This window comes from Diadema setosum, chromosome 1, assembly GCF_964275005.1.
Source record: "Diadema setosum chromosome 1, eeDiaSeto1, whole genome shotgun sequence".
NCBI classification, from domain to species: Eukaryota; Metazoa; Echinodermata; class Echinoidea; order Diadematoida; family Diadematidae; genus Diadema; species Diadema setosum.
The window spans coordinates 47,326,699-47,349,940 of NC_092685.1; the positions used below are offsets into that span (position 1 = coordinate 47,326,699).

The window sequence follows — 23,242 nt, forward strand, 5'->3', positions numbered from 1 at the left end:
AACTAAGACGGATAAAGGTATGTGAGAGTGGTATTTTGTCAGCATGTTGGATAGAGGGAATTTTTATCTGTGTCAGTGATTAAATCTGCATTTTCACATTTTCTCTTTCAGGTGACATGAATAAAGTTTTACACTGTAAATAATAGTTTTGATTTATCTTTCTTATGCTCTGCTAAAATTGCACCAGAACTTTCAATTGGCACTCTAATTTTTTTTTTTTTTTTTTTTTTTTTTTTTATAAACATTCATCCCAAGTTGCCAGAAAATTCACATTTCTTGATTTTAAAGGTACAGGAGGTTGTTTATACTCTGGTATATTTCCAAAGGCAATACAGATACCAATTGTTGACAGAGGAAATTTCACGCCAAATTGGGAGGCGTGCCGGAGCTGTTTGCCGACCGCGCTAACATGACAATTTTGTTCCTCGTGGAGGTGAGATCCATCTGCGTTCCTGGTTGAGATCGATCAGAGATGACAGGCCCAGGACTTTCCATGCCCTCTCCCCAATCTCTCCCGGGTCCATCACCAGCTGTCACCCTGGTGACCTAACCCCTTCAGGGGTAGCCTATCATGGCCACAGCGCCAGGTGGATATGATAAATCAGCGATGTAAAAACACGGTGCATGTGATTTGTGCTGCTGACGAGAATGAGGTGACAATTACCCCATGGCCGTGATGGGCATTCCTGGTTTCTAAGGAAGGAGAATCTCTGGTCACCCTTGCATTTCTTTAAATTCTTTGAAGGATTTGAGTAAATCTATGTTTTCAGCGAATCCAGAAAAGTTTCAGAAGTACTATAGATTGAATGCAGTTGGTCCTGTGAGAATTGTTGTCTTTAGCTTTTAGTCTCTGCTTAAAGTGTAAACATTTCTTGTTAGTAATCACACGTTGGAACATGTTTCTGATCATACGTGAGGTAACAGAATAAGTTAAAATAGATTTTGAAATGAGACTCCCCTTCATCCACAAACTGCAAGGTCTGCAAGATGTGGTTTGGTGACATGAAATTAAACTAAATATACACTGACTATCTAATGAGTTATTTGAAGGAGGATTAAAGCAGTTTTGTTGGAGGAGAACAGCAGGGCATTCAGATGCAAAAAAAAAAAATTATACTAGAACGGTATAGCTATACGATGAATTTATACGTCTGAACGCTGACTAAGGAAAGGACGTATAACGAAACGACATATAGCGAATTGACGGTCAGAGCATCATTTCAAACTAGAACTTGATAACGAATCAGCATTCCGTGTGTGTCTAAACGTATGGCGACCATAGAATGGTATAACTGGGCAGGGCTAAATGGGAGCGCGCACGAATGGTGACCCCACAGCTGTCACTCATGACTATAACAGCATGCACGGTGGGAAACTGTACATCTATACGACGTTTCTCAGAATGGTCAAAATTAGTGTCTGAACGGTCTGTCGGCTATACGATGATTCTTTATACGTCGTTTCGTTATCGAGTTTTGGTATAAAATGGCATGCGTCTGAATAGGGGGTAACTGCCAGTATCAAATACACAGCTGAGGTCTTACATACAGGACATACAGAAGAAAAGAAACAATAGCCATTTGCAATTTCAGTGAAGCTGCTACATGTATCAATGTCAAAAGTGCTAGAGCATCATATGTTTGCCTGGATTATGACCATTACTTGGTAAATATGATTCAATACATTTCATGAAGAATATACATATCTGCCTGGCTTGAAGAGATAAACCATGAGTGAGGTGAAGAGATTAGACAAAAAAAGAAAAAGAAAATGATGAATGGATGTATGGGCTTTTTGTGGACCATGTCAAAAGTCATAGAATTCTATGCATGATCTATACCCTGTAATAGAACAGATTGAGAAAATTTTGCAGTCTCATTGGTCGAGAGCTGTGCAACAAATTTTACTGGCTGCACATTCGATATCAAATAATCATTGAGATCATTAGCAGTAGACAATGTAGACATGCTATCGCACATGTAATAACAGAGTTTATGCACTTGACAGAAGATGGCATGTTGTACATCCAGTAATAACAAATAGGCAGAGTCAGCGTGCTTAGCAAGCGTTCGCTGACTTAACATTCGATGGCTAGCCATGCATCCAGTAGATTTACAATGCATCCAGTAATTGCGAATGCACAGATGCATCTCTGGCAAGCCAAAAGGAAATGCATCCAGTAAATTTGCCATGCGTTGATAATGATTGGAATATACACGATGAAAACAGTACTTTTCTGGCAAAAATTGGCCACCATTGTATAATAGAGATGATTTGTCCACCGTTGTATAAAACAGATGATGCACATCATGCCTTCCTGCATTAGTAGGAATAGTATGCATGCGGTAACTATGGAATCTACACGTAGTCTAAATCCACTCGGCTGCGCTTCATGGGTTAAACAATTCCATAGTTACCTTACGCACACATTTCCTCCTGATGTGCTTAGACCGTTGCATCATTTGTATACTGACAGTTAAGTCGACGTACAAGAATCTTCATTTAGGCATAAAGGAAAGGAAGGTCAACAACCCGAGAGCCTCTCCGCAGTTTGATTTTTCTGCTTTCGTTCCCCACCCAATCTCATCTGCGAACTCACCTGTAAATGGCAGCAGATGACCCCTTGCGCTACGGTTTGTGCCAGGGCAAAATCATTCAAATGAGATACAGCAGAGGAGGTGAATATCTCTGTTGGGAGCCTCCTGCTGTGCTAGCTCAGTGGGTGGTGCTGTTCCAGGGTTCTTCGTTCTTGATGCAATTTCATCAAGGAATGGGGGGGGGGGGGGGGGGATGGGGGATGCGTGAGTTATTTTATGCCCACATTTCAAGAGTGCACTATCATATTGCATGTGAGATTGATGTTCTGTGTAATTGTGTTTTGTGTTTTTGGGAATGGGGAGATCAACTCTGAGACAAAACACCAAGGATATTTCTTTCTCTCTGTGTGTGTAATAGCATTGTTACAAATTTTAGATGTAGTTGCCTATTAACCCTTTCTATGCCAGTGAGTCAAATGTACACAAATTTCACACATAAACCTATGGACAGGAAATAAATGTGGCACGCAAAGGAATATAGGGACTGAACAGTACTGGTTGAGGTGGGGATTCTAATGTTTTGAACCTTCCTAAGTGAGATACTGAGAAACCTCTTATGAAATATAAAAGAGCATATAATTTTAAGAAGAATTCAACATCTATTTGTTAAAAATTGGTTTTCAAGTGGCTGAGATATCAAAAAAAGTGATGATAATAAAAGGCGACAGGCCACACCTTTTATTAGGATCTCTTTGTTTCACCTTGCGTTTGGATATCTCAGCCATTTCAGAACTGATTTTCATCAAATAAACTTTTGATACCCCTTAGAATTGCATGCTCTTTGACATCTCATAGAGAGGTTTCTGAATATCTCGCAAAGCGTTAAAAGCTAAATCCTCATCTCAACCAGAACTGTACACACCCTTTAAGGGTCTGGAAATTTGTCCATGCTAAATGTCTTGTTTTACCCTTATTCTAAAGGTTATTGGGAAAACATCTAGATAAGTACACTGTGGAACTTTTTTTTTATACTTGAGAAGTGCAAAGTTGAGGTTGTTTTCACTTCTTATCATTATTCATTGCTTAAAACCAGATATTTTAATGATGTGTACAATTTGAATCATTTTTATGTAGAGCCACATGATATACATGTATGTAGAAGACTCTAGCTGTGAATCACACTCTTTCTGTTTTGTTTTGGTTTAATCATCTTTCACCACAAATTGTTATATGACCAGCAGAAGGGCATTAGTTCCTAAATTTATTTGTTCTAAAGCTTGTGATTTAGAAGATGAGCTGAAAACATTAAACTGAGAATTATATCAACATCATCCTGGTGTCAGCAGCTGCAAAAGACTTTTCATAGCTTACAACTTCAGCTTCATTTTTTGTAATCATTTGATATTAATGAATGTCATTGCCTGCCATGCAACGAGATGTGCAAATATATATCTGTACATTGCTAAAATTATTTTGCATGGTATATAGGCCAGAATTCTTTGACAAAAAAAGAAAGAAACACCACACTTATTTGTCAGACATTGCAAGAGTATCATTCTACTGTAAGATTGTATGTGGACTGCAAGTAGAGGTAATTTCTGTGTGAATCATGTTCTTTTCTGTAGTTAATGGACGTGGTTCTTTAATTGACATCCACGTGAGTGACAAATATGTGCATTGTGGACATGTCAATGTGTTGCAGGCTACATTTACAATGTAGATGCAATGAAGATTATCTCTACACGTCAACATGTGTTTCTGTTCGTTGCAATGAGAAAAATGTGAAATAGTGAAATTAAAGGGTAAAGTCAGTAAAGACTGAAGCAGAGTCATACACAAGGGACAAGTAAAATGCTAGTGCTCTTTAAAGGGAAGGTAAACCCAAAGAGCAATGTGGATTGAGTGAAAGCAGCAACATTAGCAGAACACATCAGTGAAAGTTTGAGGAAAATCGGACAGTCGATGCAAAAGTTATGAATTTTTTAAGTTTTGGTGTTGGAACCGCTGGATGAGGAGACTACTAGAGGATATGACGTATGAGTGGACAACAATACACAGAAAATATAAAGGAAATTCGACAAAAATTCACTTTTCTAGAATTATGAAAGAGCAATGGACCAACCGCTTTCAGAAAGCAGGGGGAATAATTGCTACCCTTAGCATATGTCATTAGAGATATCAAGTTGATGGAATTTGTAATTTTCATGAAAAAAATGAATTTTTATAGTATTTTCTTTATATTTTCTTGGTATTCTTGTCCACTCATATGTCATAACCTCTAGTAGTCTCCTCACCCAGCGGTTCCAACACCAAAACTTTAAAAATTCATAACTTTTGCATCGATTGTCAGATTTTCTTCAAACTTTCACTGATGTGTTCTACTAATGTTGCTGCTTTCACTCAATCCACATTGCTCTTGGGGTTTATCTTCCCTTTAATGAAGCCATCTGGCGCGACATCCTAGACCTCCAAAATATCACCCTGAAATTGATAAATAAGCAGGTAGGGAGGGAGTTTCAGCAGGTATTATGCCAGTCATATTACTAGGACACTACTGTGAAGAGGGCAATTATCTTGAAAAGTGGAAATTTCAATATTTCCAATCTAAATGGAAAAATATCTTGTGGATATAATACCTGAGCTAGATAGTTGTATCTTTGTACCATATGACAATTTAATGACCTCCAATGTGTTTTTTAGACCTGTGTTTTATTTTTCTCTCTGGTTCTTAATTCAGGTCATTACAAAAGGTGTTTTCCGAGTTTTCTGATTAGATAATTATACAAGTGCACATTTCCAATGCATTTGAGCAAGCAGGTTGTTTGTTTGTGCATACAGTATTTTCTCCTGCAAAACATCTTCAGGAACAAACACAAGTCTACATAAACATCTCCCTAGATGTACTAGTACATGGTCAATAGCATGCTTGGTATGACTTTTTATACCATCATAAAATTTGATTTAGCACCTTAGTAGAACATCATAAATAATGAATAGCCCCCTGTTTTTGTTTCTTTTTTTTAAACAAAAATGAGAATTGTGATTATCTGAGATTTTTCTCACCTTTTTTCCCCCTTTCCATCTGTGTATACAATGTCGAGATATGTAAGCCACCTGCCATGAAACTTTCATGTTTTGCAATGAACTGATCGAGTGCCGGATGAATATTCCCTGATGAGTCATCACCTTAAAGATAGTTACCTCTTCTCCTACTTATGATAGTGAGCCTGGAAATAAATAAAAATTGGTCACTAGTACAGATGTCGTGGACAGAACGATTCAATTAATTTGTGTAAATGTGATACATGTAGATGCAATGGACCAAGGCAGCATTTACATGTACATGAATTATAAAAGGGGAAGAAGCCCTACATTTGTAATGTAAGTGTGAAAATAATACCAAGAGCTGTTGAAATTTTGATTTTTTTTTTCTTTGCTGAATCTTAATGCAATTTTAGGGAAGACATAATGCTGTCTTTTACTGTATGTCAGTTAATCACCATATGGTAAAATTATGTGTAAAACAGGAGGATTTGCTATTAAGCGCAACAATCTCCCTTTAAATTGAAAGTAAGCTTATTTTGAATTTGTGACTTCTTCCGTGCCCTTCAGCTGAAGGCCACTTATTGTAAAAGATGATGTGGTGGGTGTTGGGGTGGGGTGGGGGATATATTGATAGCAGTAAGTACAGTGTGGTGATAACGGGCAAGATTTCTGCAGCCCGTGTGGTTGGACAGTGAATATGATATATATAGCTCTTATCCGCCCATCGTTTGCGTGACCGTTGCCGTACACTCGCCAAGATTATTTCCTTGCGATTCTGCAGGTAAGAGCATATCGGTGCCGTTAGTCATCGGCTTGTTTACTGATGTGGCGCTCTTTATCAACTCCTCTTCCCCGCATCCGAGATGATGCTGTCTGTTTGCTCCTCAGCACCCCTCAAGGGGGGTTTTCTTTTCCCACCTGAATTGAGGGAGATGATTCTTGCCTGGTCTGATTTTTAAAAGGGATGTAGAGCGCGAAAGGAATCCTCCACTGAAATGCAGCTGGCAAGCAAAAGAAACAAGTGTTCTGTCGCTCTTCCTGATAACATTATGAAATTGGGGTTAAAAAGCCAGACAGCAGTGATCATATTGAGGAAACTTTCAAGACTGATTTAATCAAGAGCACTCCGGCCATTGTGTTAGTTTTCTTCACAGCCCTTAGGCACGCACTGTATAGCTATATTTTGTGATCAAGATTGAGTATTGTAGAATCTTAAAGATTACTTTTTCGTCTTATTTGGAACATGACATGGTGATGTGAGTGAATTTTATTCATTAGTTTATAATTTATAAAGACTGTGCTATCCTGGAAGGTGTCACTTACTGTATAGGCTGTTATTTTCGTGTACAGATATTTTCGCCAATGACGAGGTCATAGACATTTTTGCAAGATGTTGTTTTCGCGAATCGACACTGATCTTTATGTTAGTGCACATGTCGACATTTCGCGTGTTGTTAAATTCGCGAAATTCGTGAAAATTAAACCCTCGCGAAAATAACAGCTTATACAGTACATTATAATGTTATATTTCATGCCCTTTCATCCAGTCTTGCCATTATATATTTTCAACTTGTGCTCATGATAAGACTATGTAAACTCCATTTGTTTTGGTCCTAAGGATTTTTTTTAAAATTATTATTATTTAAGAGTATTCTTTTTTTCCAAGGGGTATGTTTTTGTTCTTGGACTCTCTGTTTTCATTTTTTCCTGCCTATTTTTGATATGAGGACAAAAATGTAAATTGTGCTGTTGCCAGAAATATTGCATAGTTTCTAGGTATTAGCTGCAGAGAGAATGGATTCTTGTTGAAGCATTTGCGTTAGACGCACTAGACTGATAGACTAGGACACAATATGACTAACTTGTCATGAATGCTGTTATCTTTACCACTGAATTACACTTTCTGTACCACTAATGTCAGAAGGAAATTTGAATAATTTCTCGACATTTTGGCTTAAAAAATAAAACACTCATTTGCAAGTTAAGATTGGCATTCTATGATGAGTCTCTGTTATTCTGCAGATAAATGTATAATATCATGGCATAAATCTGACAGGTAAGATTTTCTTTTTAATGTAATTTGCAGACCAAAATGATCTTTAGCGTTATGCACTGTAGACGTGCACTTGTTGCTACCATTTGATGGCTAGTGAGCCTGCACTAATTCAAATCAGACATCACCATGTCTGCATCCAGTGTTCTGGAAAGCATGGACAATAGAGTGGAATGGTGGTGGTGGTGGTGGGGGGGGGGGGGGGGGGGAGGTAGACAGGCCCTCAGCTTGGTGTACCGTGGAGTGGCCAGACTGTGGACCGCTCGCATCCACTCCAATCTCCAGAGAGAGGGATGCAGCCCAGAGCTCCTGGTTGCCATGGTGATGATTCCTCCACTTGGGAGAAGCGCATTGAGAGCGGGGACAAGTCAAGAGAATGCACGCACAGGATGACTCATCAAGGCACATAATTGAATTGTCCATTACGGCTCTAAAATTGCCCAGGGCATTCTAATCGCTGGGTGCGAGAAACTCAATCTATAGAAACCCCCCATGTGCATACATGCACCATGAAAACATACACAATCGCACACAAAACTCTTTATGTATACCTGCACTGCAGTTTGTCCCACATTTCTCTCTCTCCCTCTCCCTCTCTCTTCTCTCCCCTCCCATCCCCCTTTCTCTCTCTCACGCCCTCGCCCCCCTCTCTCTCTCTCCCTGATGCTCGCTTTCACACGCTATCCCTCATCTCACGGTCTCTTCCGCTCTATCGGCGTCTCTCTTACTCATCAAATTGCGGAGCATACTCTCAGTGCATCAGTGGATGCGGTGAATAGCGTTAATGTTTGTATTCAGCGATCTTGTGCGCTCTAGTCGGAGCGTGTATCACTGTTGCAGGGCAGCGATACGGTTGTGAATAGGAACGCATCCTTGCGCCGCTTGACTTCATGCCCGTTATCCTGTGCATACAACTCCCGTATTTGCCCGTGGTGGATGCACACGCGGATCCCCGTACTGCGTCGCTGCACGGACAACAATCGAGCCATGGGCTCCTCGCGGTAGGGCTGGCTAAGCAGATGACACTGACAACAAAACCTGTTTGACTGCATTGCTGCATCCTTCTTTTTTTTTTGGTTAAAAATGGGAAACCCTTCCCCGCAAGAGATTGCACAGATGAAGGTATGCCTCCTCCATTTCAAATCATTGCCACACACTGAAATAGATGTGTACAGTGAAAAAAAAGACTCCGTTGTGTGTTGATATTGGTTGTGTTGCATTGACAGGTGTTTGCCCTAATCTGTGTCTTTTACTTTATATAATGTATGGAGTGAAATGTCTTGAGGTCAGTAAATGGTCATGTTTGAAGTGGACATATGTGCCTTTTCCCCCTTAAAGGTACACATTGCATGTAAGATACTTTAGCAGACTACCATTAACCAGTGTAAGATTTCAGTATGCCCTAAATAAGCTTAACCCCTGCTTTGCTAGTCATATCCATGGATATTTTGTGGCTGGTTTTGCAATAAATCATGAAATCGTTTCATATTTTCATACATGAGAAAGCTTGTGAATTCTTTTTTTTCCCAGTCAAACTAAGTTTTATGCTTGTTAATTATGCATAAAGAATAAAAAAAAATGTGCCTTAACCCATTGATGACGAGTCCCGCGTATACTCGGGCAAGTGTCTACGGGAAATGCATGTTGTAGCAAAATCATCCCGTCCTCAATGGGTTAACATGCCCAGCATGGGGGATGGGGAAGAGACTGTGTGAGTGTGTGTTTCATAATGTGATTGTGTTATAAAGGGGCCAATGTCACATGCACTTGTACAGTAGGTGGCTATTACAAAACAAGACATTATATACAGTTTGCATCAAAGTCTCTCACTAAATGTTGAAGTTGGAGTTGCAGTATGCTTGATGAAAACTGACTTCATGCTCTTCATATTACCAACAGCAATGATATTGAAATTTTATATACTGTAAAAGCAGATATTTTGGCCTGAGTAGTTTTTTTTTTTCGCCTGGTCAAGTTAAATGAATTTCGTGTGTTTTTCATTCTGCGGAATCAAATAACAAAATAGTGTCACATGTAACCTGCAAAAACAAAAATTGTATGCTTTTATTTTCGTGTAGTTTCTTGTCATGCAAAGTGTACAAAATTTTGTACACTGTAGAAATATCTACTTGTACAGTATACACATTCTGCCTGAATCAAGGGGGTGTTTAAGATTAAACAATATTCTTATAAGGAAGGTAATATTTTAAGAAATAGACATGGACAACACAAATGCTTGCAGCAGCAAAGGGTACATAGCACTTAAGTACTGATTTTAACTTACCTCATAGACATCTTTGGAAGATGTGACATTGTATGACAGCAGGCTTAGACATTTCAGCTGGGAGGTTCTGTATCCACAGGATAGTCTGATACGTTATACAGTGATGAATATGTATTTTGTGAGGTTTGTCTTCTTGTGAATTTCGTGAGTCGGGTGATATTCTCAAATCTAAGAACACACTAAAATTTTTAACTTTGATCCAGACATGAATGTGACGTGCACACCCCAGGTACAATGTACATGTCTTTGTTCAGTGCTGTACTACACTATCACAGATAGTGTGATACAATGTGCGATATTGTCATGAAGTCCATATTCGTGAAAAATCAGACTCACCAAATATATGGTGTATACAGTAGTCTGATAGGTACTTGCATTTCAGTTGTATTCATATGCTACACTCCAACTATTTCTGTGTGTGTGTGTGTGTGTGTGTGTGTGTGTGTGTGTGTGTGTGTGTGTGTGTGTGTGTGCTCATGCAAGCTTCTTAAAACAAAGCAATGGCATACATGTACTGTGGCAATCCACAAGTGAGAACCATTCACAAAGTTTTTGAAGATACGAGATTATGATGTGTGAACATGATAGGAATTGTGTTTGTGCGAATGTAGTGTGAAATACCTTAAAGTAGGTTTACATCTAGGGTAGACATAAGTTGGATGATGTGTGATAAGATTCTTGATTCCATTCAAGTCAGTATGCCCTTGATCTCTATCATGGCCATTACTAAAAAACTGAATAACTGGTTTTTATTTATGTCATTGAAGGAAGTTTGTCAATCAGTTGCCATAAGACTCCTTGTGTTCACAACCATGCATATAATACTTTCTATAGTGTGTAGTAAGATTTGTCCCCACATACATGTGTGGTTGCCCTATTTGATAAATGAAGGAATGCATACTTGATAGTGACTCATGACCCTCAAATTCCTTGACAGATAAAACATTGCTACAGGTCATTAGACAAAAAAGGATATGAAAAGGTGTACAACCTAATATGTTACAGGTTGCTCCAAACCATGACTGTGGATACAATATTGTATGTTTTTAAAGTGCACAAAGGCATATGAACATACAGTGTATACACAGTGGATAGATCCACTTGTAATTATGAAGGCCTTTCTGAGAATATGTTAGTCTGTGTGTTTATGTCTTTGTGTCTGTATCTGTCTGTGTAGAAGAGCCCTCTGAGATTTGCACTAAAGTTCATGTTGGGATTAATAGAAGATGACTAAAAATTAAAGCCAAAGAAGTGGCTGTAGTATTAAGTCTCCAAGTAATTCATAAAGTATATGTGTTTGTATTGAAACCATCAAGACATAATCTGGAAAGCAAAGCAAGTGAAATTAAAAGCTGTTTGGTAGCTATAGATATTAAAGCTGATGATATTAATGAGCATAATTAGATTAAGAGAATTCAATGTTAGTGTCCAAGAGAAAACAAGGTGTGACTGATGGAAAAAATTAAAGAGTTGTCTTCTTGACAGTCATCTGTCTTTACTTGTGGGTGTGTGACTCACCATTGGCCCGTGTGACTAACGAGTGGAGACAAATTTGTAGCGCCCGTTGTCGAGATCAATGCACATTTACCTTTCACAGTGTTCCAGAGCCTTCCACTCCGCTATATTTGAATCTTGTTTGGATTCCAGAGGGTCCTGAAGATCCACATCCGGGCAAACGTAGCCCCGGCTTTTTTTTCCCCCTGTTTGCTCAGTGGATGTTGTGTGACCCAGAGGATGCACTCTAGTGAAAGGCTTCAGCAGTGAAATGATCACTAGCAATGCTAGGTCCCTTCAATATGCTGCAACAGTTTTCAATTCCTTGATGCATGATACTTGCATATATGTAATGTATGCCAAGTCAAGTTGCATGGTTATGATTATTTATTTATTTATTTATTTATTTATTTATTTATTTATTTATTTATTTATTTATTTATTTATTTATTTATTTATGTATGTATGTATGTATGTATGTATGTATGTATGTATGTATGTAAGTATGTATTTATTTATCTATCTATCTATCTATCTATCTATCTATCCACAACCAACATCTTTTAACAGGGATATTCTGTTCAGTTCTGCTGATATCCAGCAGACCTGCTTTTCAAGGAAGCCCTGTACACAGTATACCTAGACTTTCAGATTAAAACAAACAGTACAAAACATGTTAAATGTATATTTCACTTTTTATCTTACTTAGCAAAAAGGTCTCCTCTCTCACCCTTCCTTTCATCATAAAACCATCATCTTACCCTTAATACCACCCAGGGTTGAACTGTTTGTCTCTCCTGGCCAAAAGGTGTTTCTCCTCCTTACCCCCCCCCCCCCCCCCCCAATTGTCCTATACCTAGCACCACCAAGTGTTAAGACTGTTCATCTCCCCCTGCCCCCCCCCCCCTTGCATCATACATTACATATCACCATTCTCCCTGTCGTCAATGAATACCCTGCATCACGCAGCAGATCAGACCAAATCCCCCAATTTGCCACCAGTCCTGCCGAGTGACTGTGTGGTGATTCTCACTTTGTTTTTGTGCCTCACATCTGGAGCATCACTTTCACATCTTAAAGGTGCACTACACACGTTTTCCTGTGTGTAAAGAATATTACTATGAGGAAAAAGTGAAAATAGAATTGTCACATATTTGTTTGTTAGGCAATTCAGCTTTAAGATTTTCCAGTTATGATTGTGCTATGTGACATTTATCTCATTTTCCTGAAGTTGTCATTGTGTTCAATATTGCACACTGTTGAGTAATATGGCATGATGCACATTAGGAGGAAATGATTCAGATCTATATTGATTGTCAAATAGTTACACATTTTTGTACCAGACTTATAATTGTGGTATACATTCCACATGTCAGTTTACCCCGCAGTGTTATTGCAAAAAAAAAGGAAACAATGTTCACAAGTATAACCATCTGCGTTACTGAAGGGTATGCAAATTCAATGCCATTCCAACCCTGCTCTTCAATTGTAAATGTAAAGTAATACTTTTTATACAGTCTTAAACAAAGTTTGTTTGTTTTTTTTTTCTGAAAAGGCCTTAAAGGAGTGAGTTGTCATTTGTAGGAAAGTGTGTAAATGAGAGAGAGAATTTTCTGCATAATAAAAAAAAGAGAGAATTTGTGAACCATGATACATCTTGTACAATATGATAAATGCACATGAGCTGACAGTAGGAAGGTTATGTGTACAAAAAAAAAAAATGCCTTGTGTAGTGATCTAACTTGCCCAGGCTAGTGTATAACAACAGATACAAATGTATGTTTGCTTAAGGGACAAGTCCACCTTCATATGCATAAGGATTATGAGAATGCAGCAATATTAGTAGAACACATCAGTGAAAATTTGAGGAAAATTGGACGATCCGTTCAACAGTTACGAATATTTTAAGTATCTGAGCAGTCACTGCTGGAAGAGAAGACTCCTAGAGTGTATGATGTCACATGCGTACAACTATATAAGGAAAATAAAAAGAGAATTTCACAAAACTTTACTTTTTGAATAAAGTGCACATTTCTTCGACTTGCTACTGACGTATGTTAAGGGTAATATTATTCCCCCTGCCTTCTGAAAGAGAGAAGTCGAGTGTTCTTTTGTTATGCGAGAAAAATGGAAATATGTTGAATTTTCTTTATTCTTTCTTTATATCGTTGTACTCATGTGACATCACAAGCTATTGTAGTCTTTTCATCCAGCCGTGACTGAGCAGAAACTTCAAAAATTCATAACTTTTTAACGGATTGTCCGATTTTACTCAAACTCTCACTGATGTGTTCTACTAATATTGCTGCATTCACTCAAATCACATGTCTATGAAGGTGAACTTGTCCTTTAAGTAGATATGCACCATTCTTCCAAAAGGGATAGCATATTTTGGAATAGTATTCATCCCCTAATCATGAGTTGATTATATTTTACATGTAAGCTAATTTGAACATATAAAAACTCTTCAAGCTTGTATCGATAGACTCAAAATTTGAGTTTTGTCTTTAATTTTGGGGCAGATGTGAAGGATCTTCCTGGTGCCCCCATTTTGAGCCCCCCGCCCTCCCCTGCCACAGGAGCTGTGGTAAAAAAGCCCACTCGGATATTTATGCTTTCACACCTTCGCACTGCTTCTGAATGAATTGCCCTCAGGTGCATATTCCCGCGTGGCGTTTTGCCCCGTAAACAGCATGCATAGCCTGCTTTTGGCCTCGACAGACAAAGAAGTGTTTTTGACCCTCATTCGCTCTAGCACTGGGGATGAAGCATGCATGTAAACTTGATCTCATCCGAGTATAGAATTCTACTGTTATCTGAATTCTTGTTTTTACAACCATATTTTCTGTCAGTGTTACTGGAATTCTGTGAATGGTCATCATTACGTGTGTGTGAAATACTGCTTATTTGGCTGTGTACATGTAGCTGTACATATCTGAACTACTCGAAGCCTTGTAATGTTTTCATTAGTTCTTGCTGTCATAATCTGAAATGAAGTTGTAGTGATGTATACAAACCAAAGTCATTTGAAACAAATGTGTCAAATTATTATGAGCCAAATATGCAGTTAAGATAGATGACATGAAACAAACATATCTTCAGTGATGCTAGAAGATTTGATCATTTTCATAATTCTGTGATTTTTAGCATAATTTAACTACAGGAAAGAGTTTTTGATGGCATTTAACTCTAGAGGTTCTGCACATGTCTTGTTGCTTCACATGATATCTATCACAAATCAGCTTTCAATTAATTTTCATATTACCAGTTGCATGCTACTTGTGATAACTTTGCTTGAAAAGTGATAAAATCATTGCTATTTTGTCATCATAGATTTTCATGTTAAAAAAAAAAAAAACTTGTGCAGTATGACATTTCTGTCAAAGTTTCAATGATGATGTCAAAGGTTGAGGTCAAAGGTCGTGGTCACTCATTGGGGAGAGGTGTGCAAGGAATTGAAGATAATGTCACCCGTTATGTTGCTTCTAGTAGTTAAAGTCATGTTGAATGTCCTGGAAATCTGAAAGATAGGGAATGTATGTCCCTTTTTGCAGTCTGAAGACCAAATGCTTTCTTCACATCAGCAGTAGATAGCATCAGCACAGCGATGAGTGAAGGTCTTCTATAGGAGGGTGGCACCTCCGGCATTCGATTTTCAGCTGCCGGCGGTGTTTGCGAGTGGCTAGAAGGTGTCCTTGCCCCCAATTAATGGATGGCACAGTTTCAATTACAGGCTTGGACCCTCCTCCGGGCCTCGGAGGTAGTGGCTCAAAGATGGCAGCTTGGCCTTTGAAGCATTCCTGGATTGATTCCTGAATAATTGTAGAGGGTCACCACACCACTCCATACCCAAAAAGCAATGTTTGGTAAAAGGGTATTGATGCCATATACCCACCCCTCTTGTGTACAGGAAATGTTTACATATTCCGTCTGTCCTTCCAAGCTGTTGCTTATGCCATTGATAATCATCAATGTGCATGCTGAATTTAGTTGCGTTCAGCTCTGATTCGAATACAGTCCCTTCACGCAAAACAGTCTACTATTACCCATGTATTACGCATGTATTTGCCTTTGTGAGAAAAAACAATGACAAAGAAGAAAAATTGAAATCAACCAGACTTATTGACAGAGAGGATAGGACACTTGACCCATATCAGATGTCATCTCATGAATAATCATGAGTGCATAGTAAATGCTCGGAGAGGTGCTTGCCCACCACAAAAGCTCATGAGGTTTTTCTGCTCTCCAAGCTGTCCCATGGAATGACTTGGGTTACTGCGGGGGGAAACACACAGGAATAGCTTGTGTGGTTTTTTTTTTCATATTGTGGTACTGTTTTGCAGAACACAGGGATGTATATAAGATATAACCATTTGCAATGGAAGCTTATTGGTCTTTAAATTACTAAAACGAATCTGTAACATATCTCTGCATCCCACATCAGTAGTATTCACATTTCTTTCAAGAGTATGTGACAGAAAGGAAAACCATCTTTAAAAAAAACTGCAAAAATATCTGTGAATGTGTTCAAATGACTAATGATGAGTACAACCAGTTGTGATGTTGTTAATTTAGGCTGCCTTCATGATTATTCAATTCAACTGAGAAAACGCTCTTGTACTGTAAGTCACAGTAGATAAGAGCTAAATATTTGTTAAACAGTAGATGAAAATGCATTGTGTTGCTTCAAATGTCAGCTTGTGAGTGTGTGTGGCTGCTGTCTTGCAATGAATAGTATGCACTTATTTCACATTAATCCTTTAACAGATCATCTCCATAATATGCCATGGACACTGTACACAGCCAAGTTGCCAGCAGTAATCACAGTGTTAACCAGTGCCATTGTCTTTCAATCATGCTGTTGTGGTGCAAGCTTTAGCATGAACCATGAGGGTTTCACAATACCATACCACACAGTTAGTAGTTGTTGGGACTACACAGTTTCAGTGTTTCTTATTCTCGCAACACAGCCTAAATGAATATGTAGCAAAGATAAGTTTTATTCTGCAGTACTTAGTCTCTCTCTCTCTCTCTGTCTTTGTGGTACTGTCAAATTAGAATATGGAGGTATGTTTTATTCATCCTTTTGATATGCGTATCAGGGCAATTACCCCCATCTAAATACTGGTTAGTGATAAGGTTAGAGTAAGTATTAAGTTATGGGTTAGGTTTTGGTTTAGGGTTAGGTTTAGGTTTAGGATTTAGGATTATTATTAGGGGAAGGGTCTGGGGTAATTGTTCAGGGGGTAACTGCCCTAGACCCTTTGATATATGTCTGTTTTTGCAATTCCTGGCATTTCATGTTTTGATGTGAACATGGGTCACCCTTATTTTTTGCCCTTTCAACAGGCAATACAGAAATACCCTGTAGGACACTTTCTTTTTTTTTTCTTGGTATGCATTTATGATACCACAAAATTCATTGCTTAATCATAGAATTCAAAATTCATGAACATGTTAGTGAACTTGTTTTTTGGTTTTTTTTGTGAGACCCGAGTCACTCAAAGCAGCTAATCCATATAACCAATCGTTCAAACATAGGTGTGATATAGAAAGTCAAGAGAAACAGATAGATACTTGTGGCTATTACAGGAGATGATACTGGATATGCCATATATTATGCGAGTGTAAATTTTCGCGAATCAAGAATTCCCAACAATTTTGCGAGTGGTTAAATTCGCAATCATGGAGTCCTGCACTGAACAGAGAAATGTACCCGCGTACATCACATCCACATCGGGATCAGAGTCAGTATTTTCGCGTGTTTTTAATTTCGCGAATAGCACCCGACTCGCAAAATTCGCAAAAATAAAAACCTTGCGAAATATTCGGCGTATACAGTAATTGACTCGCTTGATTTTTAGCAACACAGAATTTGACTGGACAAGGCAGACAATATTGTACAACAGAATGTTTTGAGTCAACATCCCTCTTGAGAGACATTTAGGTTCAATCAGGTCAGTGGGGAGAGAAAAACAAGATGATAGTGAACAACTAGATGTTTTTGCATGATGCACAGGCTTTTTAAGAGATGTGTTGGTTCTGGCAGGGCAGTCCAAAGACGAGATGAGACAATATTGTACTACAGGAGGCTTTGACCTAATGTGCCTTTTGAGAGGCTCGCGAGTTTTAACAGGATGGTTTGAAAGAAACAAATTGGAGGCATAGTGATGGGACGCAGCGAGGCATGACAGGCGCCTGGAGAATTTGTTCGATTGAGTGAGGTTAGACCGGGTATCTTCTCCCTGGGGAGGAGTTGGGGAGACAGTGTTAGAATGCTGAATGTTTATGTGCGCCCCGTCAGCGAGCAGCGACCTTTGCCTTCTTCACAACCCTTGACTGTCTCTTTCTGGTTCATATGATCTATGTATGTATATATATATATATATATATGTATATATGTATATATATATATATATGTATATATATATATATATATATATATATATATATATGTTTGTATGGCACACATGTTTGTCTTTCTGTCTCTCTTTCTCTCTTCCTCTCTATGTAACCTTATACATCTTTATTATCATCTGAATCTCTGTACATATCTATTTCATTTTTATCTATCCATCTAGCTGTATCTCTATTTTGAGGTCACTGTAGGGCTCTTTTTCTATTTACCAGCATCATTCTCTATGTTTATCTCTTTCTAACTCTCAGTATTTACCCATCAAGCAGGCTCTCTATCTCTCTCTTCTCTCAAGTTCATTTTGTTTCTCTACCTCTAGTTCTCTGTTTACTGACCTGTCGATTTGTAAACTTTCTCATAAACACCCTTTTTTTCTCTCAGACACTTGTTGTGTCATGCAGTGATAGTACTCGACATTGAGATGAAACATTGTGCTCATGGATGACAGTGTATTTTCTGCTTGATATATGTTGTTTTCTGTGGGCAAAATTGTCTTTGTTTGTGCTGGCTTGCTGGTTTCTGTTTTTGTCCCCTATAGCTACTCCGCCATACTTCACCTATTGGATGGACTTATGACAAAACTTCTGATTAAACAGTCGAACAGACAGTAGGGGTGGATTCAGGAATTCTGTGATGAGGGGGCACCTTCACACAATTAAAGGGGGGCACACGCACCCCTTCCCCATTTTTTCTTTTTATTTCTTTTGTTTTAACAAAAAAATAAGGGGGGGGGGGCACACACCCGATGCGCTCCCCTGGATCTGCCACTGGACAGGCATATATCTAAGTGTAGCTTCACACAGGGAAGTGCAGTAATGTTGGACATGATGAACTGTGGTATATACATTTCTTTTAGAATTAATAAAAGAAAACATCTTCACTAACTCTTTAACCTTTTGCTGTTTCTTTATCTTGCAGACGGAGTTGTCTCAGGCTCTGACTTCCCTGTCGGAGAAAGCCAAATGTGCCAAGGATTTCCTGGTTAATCTGAAGAACACAATAGACCATGTTCAGGTAAGGAAACATTGCTGATAACCAACCAAGCAACCATGCTGGTGATGAACCATACTGTTAATTGACCATGCTGGTAACTAACCTCATTAGTAACTAACTATGCTGGTAACTAACCATAATGGTAACAAACCATGCAGGTAACTATCTATGCTTGTAACTAACCATGCTGATAATTAACTATGCTGGTAATGAACCATACTGGTAACTAACTATGCTGGTAACTAACCATACTGGTAACTATCCATGCTGATAACTAACCATGCTGGTAATGAACCATGCTGATAATGAACCATACTGTTAACTAACTATGCTGGTGGAACCGTGCTGGTAACTAATCTCATTAGTAACTAACCATGCAGGTAACTAACCATGCTGGTAACAAACCATGCAGGTAACTGTCCATGCCTGTAACTAACCGTGCTGATAATTAACTATGCTGGTAATGAACCATGCTGGTAACTATTAATATGCCGGTAACTGACCATGCTGGCAATGGACCATGCTGGTAACTGGTTACTTACCATGTTGGCAACCAACTGTGGTGGTAACTGTGTGGGTAACTAACCATGCTGGTGACTAACCATGCTGGGAATTAAACATGCTGGAAACTAAACATGCAGGCAACTATGTAATCATTCAAGAAATACCAGTAGAAGTTCTGAAATTTGCCCATTTCATTTCAGTGTTAAATAACTTTTTCAGCAAAATTTAAGTCACTGCCAGCCATAAATCATGTCATGTTCCATGTCGTTAAGAATACTTTCTGTCCTTTGTTCTCTCAGCTTTTGTAAGAAGGAATGTACTTCAAAGTTGACATATTCTGTTGAAATCAATACCATATATTTTCTTATAGGGACAACCATGTCAGAGACTGAAGTGCTTGATAATAGAATGATGTAGATCCATGTGATTTACGGTTGTCATCATATCATCTATAGTTTGTTTTAATTCAGAGATATTTCATAGACTTAATGGAATGATACATTGGTGTAAACATCACCTTGCTTTATGTATGGTTAAACTTTAAACAAAAGTGCGTGAAGATGTCTGTTCTTTGAAACATCAGCACTATTGTCTTAACTCTTGTCTTAGAATGATATTTGCTGTGCGATGTATTTTTTGTTCTCGCGGTGATGCAAGTGATTAAGGTCTTTTTGGCTCAATAACTCAGTTGCCATCGAGAGTGTGCATGTTATAATTTATTGATGGGATCAATTTGTCAAGACTGTGGTGAATATGAAAAAGACATGTCTCTAAGGACTAATATTTGATGAGATTTACTTCTGTCTTTGCGTGTTTTTGCATACATCAGGAAAGCAGTGTGGACTTTGAAGCCAGTTTGGTGGCAAAGTTTGATGAACTCATCAACGTGGTGCAGAAACGCAAAGAGCAGCTCATCCTGCAGGTAAGATGCTAAAAGCGCCAGATATCTCAGCTTTATTTCCTCTACCTTTGTCCTCAAAATTTGATTGGTATTCCCTTTTTTCTGTTTGCAACAAATATTTGTATAGAACTCTTCTTTTTTATTCAGTTGTTTAGCTTTCTACATTAAATTTTCAAACAGAGCTTTGTGTACAATGCTCTGACATAGTCTGCAGTTCTAGCAAATCCTTTGAAAAATTGATTGCACAAATTATGAGTCTTTTTTTTTTTTTCTAGTACTGCTCTTCATAATGAAGTAAAATTTACTGATGTCAATTGGTTCATCAGCAGTCAAGTGCACAGGATAGCTTCAAAAACCAACAAACTCCTCGTCAGATGTCAATCAAGTCGACAATATCTGTGGCTGTTTGTAATCATCCTACTTACCAGCCTTGTTAGCACTGGTTGACAATACTCAACTGGTGAGACTACTGCCGCAAGAATTCATAAATTGACATCATGATTTCTATTTCTATTAGCTTGCACTACAAGTCACATGTGTGAGTGTGTGCACTCGGAGCGTGAAATCACTTAAGTGTGACAAGATTGTGACCGGCAAATGATGGCAAAATTGCGGCGGGATTAGGGTGGTAGAAACCCAGTGAATCATGCCCATTGCTGCAGAAAATTGCGCCACTTGCTCCAACATTGCGAGATGAGTCAGAACGCAGCGTTTAATCACCCAATCAGTGCAGCCAAGCAAGCAACCAACCAAGCAAGGCAGCAAGTGATGGTAGTGTAGCGATGGGGCTTGAGGGCCATTTAGCCAAGAAAACGGCACTACCGTGTGTGCTTGTTTTGTAAAATACTGTTTCCTTTAATTCCTCATTGAAGTAATTTTCACTCTCAGCTCCACAATATCTTTAATGTTTTTGTGGTGATGTATCAAATTTCATTTTACTGATTTTATAATTTTGTAATGACTTGAGAATTGCCAAATGAATGTCATTCACATTCTATCCCATGTAAAAATTTTGATGATGATTATCAACATGATATGGATGGTTCATTTTCTAACCAGGTACTTTGTATTTGGTATCATTTACATGAAGTAATCATTGGCCCATTCATGAAACATGTACTCATAAAAGTCATTGAGGCATTAAGAATGGAAGATGTGTCCATGAAAAAATAATTTTTTAATGATTATCTCTGTCATTGCACATAACAAAGTCATGAATACTATTATGCAGTAGCAGACAGTGTTATAGTAATTTGGCTGTATTGAAGACTGAAGATGATTTAAAAGGAAAGCAAAAATGTCAATTGCGCTCCTCGTGTAATTATGATCCAGAATAATATCAATGTCAGTATTGTATCTACAGATATTGAAGAGAAACAAAAGAAATAAATGTTAATATTCAACACGGTAGGGTCATGCATTTCTTGGTCCTTGCACAGAAAATAACTTCTTTGTTGATTTCCTGAGGTTATTGATCATTAGAGATAGATTTTGCTTGTCACTGAGAAGTAAATTTGAAAGCCTCTTTAGAAATCAGATTATATGAAGGCAGTCTGTCCTTTACCACTAAATAGAGGAAATTCCATGAATTTATAAAACTCAAAATAAATCAGCACAGCTGTGAAGATGATAAAAGATAAAACGAATGCAGTCACAACCGAGTGGCCCCTACTCTAAGCAGAATGTAAGCCATAGCATAAAGTACAAAGCAATTGAGTGAAAATGACAGTTATTTTGTTCTGAAATGGATAACTGAAGTGCATCAAAAATTATAACAAGATATGCCCCATCCAATGAAGGTACAGTGCTTCTCAAGTATCTCAAATAACATCAATAAGATCACCATCAATACAGCGTAATCAATCCAATCAGTAAAGTTATTTTTGAAAGCATTAGAGCTCATACAATCTTCATTACTGTGCATCATTCCACTCTTTTCATTAATGTCGAGAGATATTACTCGATGCGGCTCTTCACCAAATTGGAATTAAGTGTGGGGGTGGAGTCTTTCCGCTACAATTTTCCAATCACTTTTGTCAGGTTTACTTGGGTTCTGCATGTGCGCTAATAGTTTGAGACACAACAAGGAACTGTCAGTAATATCTATGCTTTTGCCGCTTAAATTGGCTGTGAAGTCAAAACTGGGCTAAACATGGCTTTCTAGCAATTTAGTTTATTTATTGTGTGTGTGCATGTGTGTGTCTACCTGCCTTTCAGTGATAAGCCTCACAAATCTAGCAGATGAACAAAATTTCTACAAGAAAGTAAAAATGGCACATACTCATTTTGGTGGGTGTATTTGTACATTTGTACATTAATTGATTTCCTGAAATAAAAAACATTTTTATGGTTTATGATTTGCTTGTAGTTACAATAAAATTTTTGCTAGGATTCCTGGAATTGGAAAAAGAACTAAAAATCATAACCATGAATAATTTATGTTGTTCAAGACTTCACAGACTCAAGAGAGCCTGAGAGTACTGATTTGATGGAGTGTAAGAATTTTTATTCTTCTGACCCTAAGTTTGTGGGCAAGACTTTTCCTACATGCAAAACATCATGAAAAAGAGAATGAGATGGTAGCTTAAATTTATGTAGATTGATATAATTATGTGCAAGCACGTAAATTGAATTTGCCAAAGAAGGAGTGAGATAGCTTAATACAAATGTGTTTACAATACTTCAAGAAGTATTGTTGTACAGGTCTGATATCTGCATCCTCACCACACGAAAAGTGTGTGGATACCTCGGTAAACAAATAGCCATTTCTCCATCTTGGATATATGCAAGCTCTCGTACACTATATAGATATTGGTACTTCAGATTTTTTTTAAAGACTTAAATTTAGCACTAATATGCTCACTACTGTCTACAAGAAATCCCCCCCCCCCTCAAAAAAAAAAAAAAAACTAACTAAATAAATAAAGGTAGCCTAGCTGACATTTTCATAAACTAATTCTAAAAATTGTCAATGTCCCAAGTGCTAACTCTTTTGCAATTCAAATTTGTCCGTGCA

General features: G+C 38.1%; 1 protein-coding gene across 1 annotated transcript in view; it reads left to right on the forward strand.

The window, feature by feature from the left end:
- Nucleotides 1–23,242, forward strand: part of LOC140236595 (E3 ubiquitin-protein ligase TRIM9-like) — a 73,486-nt gene that overhangs the window by 16,893 nt on the left and 33,351 nt on the right. The window contains exons 2-3 of the mRNA XM_072316521.1: nucleotides 18,747–18,842; nucleotides 20,155–20,247. Coding sequence (XP_072172622.1) covers nucleotides 18,747–18,842; nucleotides 20,155–20,247 — 189 coding nt within the window. The remainder of the gene's footprint in view (nucleotides 1–18,746; nucleotides 18,843–20,154; nucleotides 20,248–23,242) is intronic.